This window comes from Mastomys coucha, unplaced genomic scaffold, assembly GCF_008632895.1.
Source record: "Mastomys coucha isolate ucsf_1 unplaced genomic scaffold, UCSF_Mcou_1 pScaffold7, whole genome shotgun sequence".
In the NCBI taxonomy this organism is placed as follows: Eukaryota; Metazoa; Chordata; class Mammalia; order Rodentia; family Muridae; genus Mastomys; species Mastomys coucha.
Window position 1 is genome coordinate 46,525,879 of NW_022196913.1, and position 11,823 is coordinate 46,537,701.

Genomic DNA, 11,823 nt, shown 5'->3' on the forward strand with positions numbered 1-11,823 from the left:
TTACCAAGGTCATAAATAATCATTACCAAGAAATGTCTGAGCTTTGCTTCCTTAAACAAGCACGTGTTAAGCACTCAAATGCAACTGCACGGTTTCTGCTAAGCCTGGTGGGCTGCTCCTTGATGTTTAAACACCGTCACCATTTGGTCATCTCTTGGTCAGCTGCACTGCTTTGTGGGAAAACTTAAAGCTTTAAATATGCTGTTACTTAGTTATTCCTTTACAGGAGTAACTTGTCCTTGTTGCGTTGTGAAGATTTTTATGGCTCTTGATTACGTATGTGCATGTTTGTCTGAGTATGGCTCTGTGCATGTGCACGCAATGCTTGCTGAGGCCAGAAAAAATACTGGATCCCTGGGAGTTACAGGCAGGCTGCCTGACGTGGGTGATGCAAACTGAAGTCTGATCCTCTGCAAGAGCAGCACATGCTCTCCAGCCCGTATATAGTTTTCACTGAAGGTTTTCTCTACATTTATTCCTGCTTAACTTTACTGGCTTCACTGGTTTCAAGGTATTATCTTTTGTCTCTACGGCTGCTTTTTGCCGAGCAGCAGCACTGTCCCAAGATGTCAGTTTTTCTTATGCACATTCTCCACTAACAGAATGTGTTCTGTGAAGGTCAGATAAACTCGGGATGAGGCGGGCCACAGATCCCTGAGCTTCCTGATTCCCTAACGGCCCTAGCAGAAGAGGGCTTTGTGGCTTTCCCCTTCCTTCTTCTAGCAAATAAATTCATGATGTCATTTTCAGTGGAGCTGGCTCAAAGATGGGGAATCAAGCAAAGTTGAATATACATTTTTGTACACAGCCATTATAATTTGGATGTTTGCAATTTAGAAGTTCCCACTTAGCTTTAAAATTAGCAGTGTATACTTATAAGCTCATGAAAAGTTGGATCTTTTCAACCTCATACTGCACATTCCCATATTCTTGCCATATAAAATTTTACAGCCTCAGGAGTTTTGCTCTTGTGTTTTGAGGGTATTAATGAGTATGTCTCTGTTTGCGCCTTTGTGTCAAAAATGGTGCCACCAGCAATTTGCTTTTCAGCCTTTGATCCAAAGAATGTTTTCATCAACCGAGTGGAGTGCTAGGCTTCAACACAAGGAATGTTAATGTGTGCCCTCAGTGGCCAGCCCAGGGACAGCAGCCTCAAAGGGCTAGTGCAGGGAGAAGCATGCTTTGCAATGGAATTTTAAGTACTGACCTATATGCATGGGATAATGATTCTGACCACAGGTTTGTGAGCCTGTGGCATGTTTACCCTTAGAAACATTTAGTGAACTTTATAAAAGTTCTAGCACCATGTTCCTTCTAAATAAGGCCAGTAGACTGCCGGCACCAGAATTCTCACACAAACATCCATTGCTTTTAAGTTTCTTTGTAGAATAGGAAGCCATAATGGCCCTTTAAGATGTATACTTAATGCAGTGTTGATAGCAATTACTTATAAACAACAGAGCAAGGGTGGCCTTCTGGTTTGTTGCCTAAAGCTAACAGATCTGCAATTCTGGCCCACTGTGTTCATATAGGTTGTTTTCATACTTTAAATAGAACCATTATTCACAGGCTTTACAAAAATGTTTCCCTGGTTGCTGTTATTTGGCTTTCAACCTAGTACTTCCTAACGAGGAGGAAAACAAAGCCAAACTGGCTATAACAAAAGAGTTGGGGAGGGGACCTTGTCTTCTGAGCTGCTGCTGTCTCTGTGTCTCCAGCTCAGCCAGCAGGTGTCACTGTCTGGCAGCAGTGGGGGCAGATCCTGGCTCATCCTCACTGTCTGGCAGCAGTGAGGGCAGATCCTGGCTCATCCAAGCAGCCTTGGGAAGAAGGTCATTTTCCAAATAAACTTTTAGGGAAGTCTTTGTTATAAGCTTTCGTGAGCATTCACTTTGGAGGGGAAAAAAAACAACATTGCTACATTAAAAGATTCCCTTTTCCCTCTTGGGTTAAATTGTACATGTAAAAAAGGAATAATTTTTGTAATCTAAAAATTGTGTCGTGTATTAGAAACATTTATAGTGAGTGGGGATTGTGTCTGGAGGGACACATTGCATAGAGTGTTGTGTGCTAGAAACATTTATATTGAATGGGGATTGTGTCTGAAAGAACAAATTGCATGGAGCTTTTAAGAGCCATTTATTTACGAATTTGTTAAGCAAACATGGATGTCTGTGTCTTCTCTATAGCCTCGAAGTGGCTACCTTGGAGAAGCCATAGCATTTATCTTCCTGGGGTATTAGCCTATGTTGTACATACCAAAAGTGCTAATAGCTGCAATATGATAATAAGAAGGCAGTGTATCAGATGGGAATGGTAGGGGAGTCTAGGGTTCACATGCTGGCTTGGGAGCTTTCTAGCCATCTAAGCCCCTAACTTCCTTTGTAAGGTATGTTATCTATTAACTGTCATATCATGGGAATTTTGTTATAATTTGGTAATATGATACAAAAAGCCTGATGCCAGCAATGTTTTTCTGAAAGTGCTGGGTAGTAAGTATTTCATGCATGCTCAGCTGTATGTTCTCTGTTATTTGTCACTATTAGCAAACTCCAGTTGTACTGTGGCATACAAACAAGCCTGGCTGTGTCCCCACAAAATTTTCTTTACAAGAATAGGCAGTGAGCCAAATATGGTAGTGACTAGAGTTGCCAAGCCAGGTAACCAAGCTACTGCAGGTGCCGTCATAGTTACTATGTTAAATAGCACAGCAGTTTCACAAATTCATACTCGGTGAGGTTTTGGAGAAATGGTCAAGTCTGTGTCATCCTCTTTGGCATACTGATAAAAGCCACAGACATGGCTAGAAAGATGGCTCAGCAATTAAGAACACTTACTGCTCCTGCAGAGGACTCACATTTGATTCCCAGCATCCACATGGTGGCTCACAACCCTCTGTAAATCCAGTTTCAGAGAAATACTGAAACCTCTTCTAACCTCCATTAGCACCTGTGTACACATACTGTACATACACAACATTCATGCACATAAAGATAAATCTTTAAAAACATTTTTAGTTTAAATAAAAACAAAACAAAACAAAACAACAAAAATAACAAAAAATGAAAACAAGCAAACGAAAGCAGCCAGCTACTTCTTTGGGGACAACTCCCATTCAATGCCAGCAGGCTTCTCTGGAAGCTGGCCTCTTAATTAGCATAAATCCCAGGAAAGTGGAGCTTACAGGCTGTTTAGAGTCCTGTTGTGAAAATAACTGTTTTCAGGGTGTGACCTGGAAATTGTGTGAGATAAAGTCAGGCCTGCTGTTAAGGTTCAGATGCCATTTATACAAGGCCCTTTCCCCAACAGGGCTGTCTAAGAGACTAACAGTGGCTGGAGTTGAGGTGATTCTTCTGAGTGTTGTAGCCTCCCATATCCATAACCCCAATTCTAGCCAAGCTGGACTTAGGTGGAACGACTGCTGTGCTCTGGCTATTAAGCTTCTTAGAGCTTATTCCTGTGTCTCCGGGAAACTGTATCTTCTACTCATGGATATTACCCACCCGATCATTTTCTTTCCTTCCAAAATATTGGACTGGTTTGACAAATAGATGGTAATCCACTCTTCATTTGTAGATTTCCAGAACTTTTGACAGTGGCCTTTTTCTTTGGGAAACTGCAGATACCAATTCAAAGAAAGAAAGAACATTCTCTCCAGACCCTAGGAAAGGAGCTGAAAGAAAAGAATGGCAACCTCTCTTTGGGTCCCCTCAACATCCAGGCTGATAGCTCTGTCAAGGAAGAAAGTTCAGAGCTGTGTGACAACTAACTCTGACAACTCACTCTTAAACTGTTGGAAATTAAGTTCAATTATTAGTTTATACTCTCCTTGGAGGCTATGTTTCATATAGTCCACTATCCATAATCAAATAATTATATGATGCTTTTAATGTCTCTGCCTTTAAACAAGGAACACATGTGTATCTTTAATAAGCTAGCTTAATGACTATAATCTATTGTTGACCTTTCAGATCATCCTGTAGTCAGCTTTAAATATGGCTGAATGAAAGTATTTAGCACAGACAGTGGGCATTGAATCTCGACTCCATACAACACTAAAACTCATTAACTGCATTTTTCACTTGCTGTAACCTTTAACTTGTGCTTGTTTTAATTATGACCAGGTGGCATTGGCTTATATATACTGCTAAGCTAGATTCTTTACCAGTATAGATGGCTGGAGCGAGAGTAGAGCTATTTTACATTCATATGTACAACTGGGTAAGAAAGACAAGAAGTAGGAAGAACACCTTTGGATAGTAAAAAAACAAATAAATGCAAAGCATGCACCTAGGTTAGGGTGCATCCTCTAATTTCCAGTGCCTGTAGATTCCAGTGCTTGTAGAAGAGTTAGAATTTCTTTCAAGAGTTGCTTCCTAGTAACAGTGGGAGATGCTTACCAGAGAAGTCTTGATATGATGTGAGTTTATAGAGGAGTGTGTTGTCAGGTTTATGAGACACAAAATCAAGATTGGGAGCACTGGCAAGTTTTTAAAAAAATATATAATTTCTATCATATGGAAACAATTGTAGCTTGGAGAGCTCCTGAATACTCTTTGCCCAGCTTCCCTTATATGATAGCCTCACATGTCCATAGAACATACATGGACACTAGAGTTTACCTTAACTCATTATTATTAACTGGAATAAAGCCCTCATTCATGTTACACAGGTCTTTCGGCACATCCCTTATCTGTCCCAGGATCCCATATCATGTTATGCTATCACTTTTCTGGGTCCTATAATATGTCTATTGTAGTTTCTTTTTGAACCTTGATATTGAATATTATTTGCCTTGAAGAATAGTCTTCAATTTGGCTCTTAGGATGCATTTTCAAATTAGATTAAGGTTGTACATTATTTGGAAGGAGGTAAGGGTGATGTTTGCAGTCAAGGGACACATGATATCATACTGGCCTTTATCCCTGGGCTAAGATGGTACCTATAGGACTCTGTACTGTAAGTTTAACTGTTTTCCCTCCATAAATATTAAAAACTTTGAAATCATGCATACCCTGTTTATTTAATGCAGGTCTTATCAGTGGTATCAATATGGTGTGTTATTACCATAACTTTTCTATGGAGTTACTGAACTTTTTTTATGGAGTTACTTTCCCACTTGTATCTGTGGACTCAGAATGCACTTATTCCGAAAGGCATCCCCAGGTCCTGCAGTTAATCAGTGTCTCACTCAGGTTCCAGCATTGGCTAGAGATAATAAGAGCCCTTCAGGTCTGATCCAATCCAGTCATCTTTCCTAAACAGTTCCTTTCTTTGGGATCTACCCCTGAGAAGCTCTAGCCCCAGAGTTATGCATTTCTCTAAAAGCTCCTGGTCCTTTCTGCTGGAGAATATGACTGCTGGCTGGTGTGCTCATTGCTGTTGATGGCCACTTCTTTATGCATCAATCATTAGGTTGAATTAGGCATGCTGGCACCACATACCTACAAACAACACATATTTATGATAAATATTCTACCCTTTTCCATCCCCTAGAAATCACCCTCCAATATTTTGGTGCATAGTTCCTATAAGAATTTTTTCTGTAAGAATTTATTTTTTTCAGAGTATATTTTTTGCCATTTAAAAAGAATAATATTGAAATAAATGAATGCTTGGGCAGTATGATAAAAATATCTATTCCATATTTCTGTTTCTATTTTCTTCTGTTTTTCAAAAAATAGAGTGGGCTCCTTGTCCATGGCTAATACCTCCCAAGAATCCAGTGAATACCTGCAACTTTAGCTAGTATGGCATGCTGCCTTTTATTGGACTTAGTAAAGAGTTAGCAACAATAATGCATAGAATAGAAGAGATACAGAAATATACTGTAATAATAAAAATAATGTGGCATATGCCTCAGGTATTTTCTGCACTGTGGCACAGCGATGCCTACAAAGCCCCAGGGCTGAGATGAAGTGAGATGAACCATGTGGACCATACTTCCATAGCCTTAGACATTACAATAACACAGCAGCCAACAGTACTTGATGCTCTGAATATCCTGTTACCCAGACAAGCTACTGAGTGATTAGCAGAAAAGTCTTTGTTCTTCAGTGGATAAAGGGCCGATCCATGTTCCTGGCAAGACAGAGCAATCGCTTCCCACTACTCAGAGCTGTGCATAAGATATAACTTACTACTTTTGGCATCCTTTTTTTAATTTTTCTTTATTTTTGGACCAAAATCCACTGAAATCAATATCATGGTTTAGTAAGAATTTGGAATGTATCACATACAACTAAGCCATATATGGTCTGATAGCCAAGTAGGCTGTTGACAAGGAAATACTCTGTTCTCCTATACCGCTTAAGTATTAGCTATCTGCTTTGTATGATTTTAAATAGTAACTTTTTAAAATCCCACATGAATACATGAGAATGTTGACACTGTCACTTGAATCATCTTAAATAGTTCTTGAAAAGTGATGTATTAATGACTTTTAGATAATTTTTTTTTGTAAGCAATGAGTCAAGTCTTATAGACACAAGAAAAAACATTAGTGATTTTTAAAAAGAGGAGACCATGGTAGTGGCCCAGTGTATAAAGTGTTTGCTACATAAGCATGAAAAATTGAATTAGAGTCCCAGAGCCCATGTGAAAGCTGAACAGAGTACCATATGCCTCTGGCCACAGCACTGTGAAGTAGACATAGGCAGATTTTCCAGAGTTCCCTAGTAAAGCTAATCTAGATTAAACAAGTCTCAAGTTCAGTAAGAGACTCTGTTTCAAAAATAACATGGGGAAATGATTGAGGAAGACACTTTATGTCAGCCTTTGGCTTCCATGTGCATCTTCATGGACAATACATACAACTGGGAGATGGGGGATAAGGTCTTAAATATCAAGTGAGCATTGTTACTGTTACATATCAATTAAAATGTTTCTAGTACACTTCAAATTTAAACTGTTTTACTAACAAATCAAATACCACAAAGTGTGGGCCTATTAATTTCATAATAAAAGGAAGATACAGGTGTATAAATTAACAACATGACCATTCCATGGCCATAAATGAATTATTTTTATTGTAGATATGAAAGAACAGCCAGAGGCACCTAGAAGAGTCTAGAACAGAGAAAGTGGTAGACTGAATATGGCCAGCAGATTGGACCTGGTCAGAGAGAAGCAGGAGCAAGTCGTGAGAACATAGAGTGAGAGCAAGAATGGAGGGAGAGGCAAAGAGGGAGGCCTAGAGGAAGAGAGTGATGAGCTTGTTGAAAATAGCAGTATTGGAAAGTGAGTGAGTCACTGGGGGATGGAAGCCTGAGTTTAGGAAGGCTAAGTTTAGGGTGTGGAGGAGGTAAGGAGAGTTAGGGTGGATTTTAAAATGTACAACAGGTAGTGTGATACACCTAGAGGCCCCCATTGCTATGGCATGCTAATAGGTGCCACAGGTAGCCATTTGTCCTTCTGACATTTTGGAATTTGGGGAGATGGAGTTTCCTTTGGACCTGACAATGGGAAAATAGAAAGCTTAGGAACTGTTGTTTTCGTCATATTTAAGAGTATATTTTTCAAATATAATACTTGAGGCTTTATTTCTTTTTTTATATGTCACACTGTGCTTGTGCCTTTCTCTTTGAAGGGTCATTTCATGTGCCTTCCTGCCACCCAGAATATGGCCCTCCCCTCACGTCCTTGTCTAGGCCCATGCCACTTGACTTTTCTGTGTCACTCTTCTGATGTATGCCCTGAGTGGCCATCTTCTGTATGCTACACAGTATTGCCAAGCTTCCAAAAATGAAGACATTGTGTTTGTGTACTTGTAGAACATTCTGTAACAAATCCTTTTGGTTTGTCATATTAGATGAAAAACAAAGATTCGGTTGCGAGCGGTCTGGATATGATCTTGAAGAATCTGATGGCCCAGATGAGGATGATAATGACAATGAAGAGGATGACGACGACAGCCAGGCAGAATCAGGCCTCTCAGCAGCACCCTCAGTCACAGCGAGCCCACAGCATCTCCCGTCCACAAGCGGCCTGCAGGACCCTGGGAGTGTAGAGGAGGATCTTAGAGTTTCCAGTTGCTTCTCAGGGGTACACACAGACCCAATGGACATTCTGCCTAGAGCATTACTCACCAAGATGACTGTTCTGAGCACAGTGCAAATTGATCCTAATAGGACAGACTTACCAGCAAAGGCCAGGCAGAGTACTGGAAAAGATGAGAATGAGCTGGCTCCTCCTATAGACACCCCCAGGTCCCCAGAAGTTACCCCCAGGTCTCCTGGCCATCAGATGTCTGTGCGTTACTCTGAATCTGATGTTCTGAGAAGCCCTGCAGCTGGAAACACTGCTGCTCCAATACAGGTAGATGAGTATGTGGGGGTGGGCGGTTCTGTGGTTTTTGTTTTCTCTTCTTATTCCATAAGGAAAACTTAATAGATTAAAGAAAATCATTTATGACCATATCAGTGTGTACCTTCTTGTTGTTAGTTGATGACAGAATTCATTTATGTCAGATAAAGCCTTGTGAATTATCTTGACAAAAATCCAAATAGCACATTATAGCCTATGGTGCCTCTTTAAAAAATACACAGTAAAATATGTATTTACCATTTTTAAACCCACATCCTGAAGCATAAGGATCCAGTGGTTGACTCTTGCTTTTCCACTAATGTGGATGTGATGGGTTTACAGCACATTTTCCGAACAACATTTTGTGCTTTGCTGGTAGGCTTCATGACAAAATTAGTGGGACACAAAAATATTCAGAATTTCATGTTGTTTGCAGGAGCACACTGCTGGGAACGCTTGGGAAAATTTCCTTGGGGCGGGGGAGGTGGGGTCAGTGCCAGATGCCCAGCTCTAGAGAAGTATAAGAAGTTTACTGTATGCTTTGCCCTGGCTGCCTTCTAACCAACAAATAAAATGTTGTCTCTCACTGACAGTTCTTTTCCTTCTCCTATGTGTTGAATAAGGCAGTGGGGTTTATTTCTTAATGGGAAAAGATACTCCCACTGGAAAAAAGTAAAAGCTTAGAATTTTACATACTAATCTAAACTTAATTTTTCAGTTTAATATAGAAATTAAATTATAAGGTGAACTAATGCAGCTCCCTAACATATATGGAAATGTATGTATATGCAAGAAAAAATAGTATGTAAATAAAATTCATGGATGAAAAGGAGGACAGGCAAGATTCATCCCTGTCCAAAATTTTTAAAATATTGTTGAGCTGTGTTCTAAGCTGCTGTATCATCATCTTAGATATGGCAGGTACGTAACTACCAGTGCCTGAAAATCCAGTGTTCAGTAGATAGCATCTTACGAATGAGTTAGCAATTAATGAACAGCTACAGACCTCTGTCTTAATAACAGCTCTTCATTTCATAAATGAATAATATTTTGGTTAATTTTTTTCCCAGCTGAGTTGACACAGCCGATTAAGATGGCATTTCTCAACATCTCCTAGTCTCTAAAATAAAGTGGTGCAGGTGGTGCCTGAAAAATATCATCAGCATAAAAATAGAGTCATGCTCATCTCAGTATAAAATGATGCCTAAGAACTTATTTGCAGATTGCAAAATACTATACAATTTTTTCTTCTGGTATTGGTAGTAGGAAAGAAATTTTAAATGAAGTTATTTTTGTTGAAATTTTGTATAAATAAATAAATAAAAGCAAATTTTTTAGCAAGCCAACAAATGTCAAATACAAATATATACTCGGAACACATTGAAAACAGATTGAACACTCGTATCTTAGTGGTGATGAAGGAGCCTCTGCTATCTGGCTCATTGTCTCTTGTCTTTTAGGATTCATCATCTGTGGGACTGCCTCCTGCCATAGCCCAGCTCAACCCTCAGCCAGCAGCCAGGATTTCTTCCTCAGTCTCACCTCATCCTGACAGTCAAGAACCGAAGCAGCAAATAACTTTGCAACCACCTCCAGGCTTGCCATCCCCACAGACACATTTGTTCAGTCATCTCCCCTTGCATTCCCAGCAGCAATCAAGGACCCCATACAACATGGTTCCCGTAGGGGGTATCCATGTGGTGCCTGCCGGCCTCACCTACTCCACTTTTGTACCCATACAGGCTGGGCCAATGCAACTGACCATCCCTGCAGTGAGTGTTATTCACAGAACCATGGGCACCTCTGGGGATACCATCACTGAAGTTTCTGGCGCTACTAATAGCCCCACCGGAGTGGCTGAATTGAGCAGTGTTGTGCCGTGTATTCCCATAGGCCAAATCCATGTGCCAGGCCTACAGAACTTAAGTCCCCCAGCCTTGCAGTCGCTCACGTCCCTAGGGATGGAAACAGTTAATATCGTGGGCTTGGCCAATGCCACTGTAGGTCCGCAGGTGCACACCCCAGGCCTGGCCCTCAACGCAGTGGGGCTCCAGGTTCTGGCCAACTCGCCTGCACAGAGCAGTCCTGCCCCACAGGCACACATTCCCGGTCTCCAAATCCTCAACATCGCCTTGCCCACCCTGATCCCCTCCGTTGGCCCAGTGGCTGTGGGCACCGCAGGAACTCCAGAGACTGCCGCTTCCAACAGCAAAGCAATGGAGCTGCAGATGCCTGCAGGCCAGGGACACGGTGCTGAGCCTCCACAGGGGTCACCTGAAGGCCCTCAGGAAACCCCACAAATAGTGCCCAGTCCCTCAGCTGACCACGCAAGGCCTGAAGGATCAACCAAAACGGACACCAAGAAGGTGGCCTCTGCGAGTCACGTGTTGCCCGGGCGCTCCTCTGCGCAGGCGCAGCCTGCACCCACACAGGAAGCTTTACAGAAAGTTGCAACTTCTGGCCCTCCATCCCTTCCCACAGACAGACCAGCTCCCAGGCCCCCAGTACCCCACAGGCAGCCCATTGTGCACTTCAGCGATGTGAGCAGCAGCGATGATGACGAGGACAGGCTTGTCATAGCAACCTAATGGTTCGGTTTTTTAATTGATTTTTTTAAAAAAATAACAGTTTTTTTTTTTTTTTTTTGAAAACCCTCCTTTCCTTAAAGCACATTTTTTCTGACGTAAACTCATGACTAATCTTCGTGCAATCATGAACTTTTGACCAATAATTGTTGTTTTGTGTTAGCGCCAGCCATTTTTGTACATGTTGTATAGACAATTGTGCCTTTTAGGAGTTTCTGTTTAGAATCTGTACAGGTGGTTGAATATCTATATGCATACAATGTTATATATGTATATGAAAACCAGGTAGTTGTGTTTAGTAGAAACTTGTCAAATAAATCAGATGATTAAATGATATGTTGCACTGTTAAATATAAATTTTTACCGCTGTGGGGCAGTTTCTGTGTATAAATTAGTATGTAAACTTCATATTTATTGTATTCATATTAGTCTTTACAAATGGATCTGTCATTGTGTAAGACAGTAACTGTACACTTCAGACAGATTTTCGTGTTATGAACTGTTTCAGTAAAATACTGTTCACAGACTTTACTGTGCTTAAGTCGTGCTGTCTTTACATCTCATTTGGAAAATAGCTGCTAGCTCCGTGCCTTCCGCAGCTGCTCCTTAGTTTGGGGAGGGAGGTAAAGCTTTAGTGATCTCCTTTCCTTGTGAAACCATGACTAGAGCCCCAAAATGAAGATATTTTTTTCCCTTAGAGTCAGATGTAGTTTTATAGTTATTTAATGGTTAGAGAATTGACTACTTAAAAACATTTTCTGTAAATGTATAAAATGGATCTCCTGAAAAGAACAAAGCCCCTAAATGTGGTTCTGGAAAATATAAATTAAGTGAAAAAAATAACCCTGAGCCCCATGGTGCTCCTTCCCAGGCCTCTCCCTATTTGCCTTAGCCAAGGACCTCTGTTTTTAACAAATCTGCTTTACGTTGAGAC

The 11,823-nt window shown here is 40.9% G+C and overlaps 1 protein-coding gene across 3 annotated transcripts in view; it reads left to right on the forward strand.

Moving 5' to 3' along the window:
* Hivep1 (HIVEP zinc finger 1) overlaps positions 1-11,420 on the forward strand; it is a 134,169-nt gene extending 122,749 nt beyond the window's left edge. For all 3 annotated transcript variants that reach the window (XM_031359364.1, XM_031359363.1, XM_031359365.1), the window contains exons 8-9: positions 7,811-8,316; positions 9,765-11,420. In XM_031359364.1, the coding sequence (XP_031215224.1) occupies positions 7,811-8,316; positions 9,765-10,892 (1,634 nt within the window). In that variant the 3' untranslated portion in view covers positions 10,893-11,420. The remainder of the gene's footprint in view (positions 1-7,810; positions 8,317-9,764) is intronic.
* The last annotated feature ends 403 nt before the right edge of the window (positions 11,421-11,823 follow it).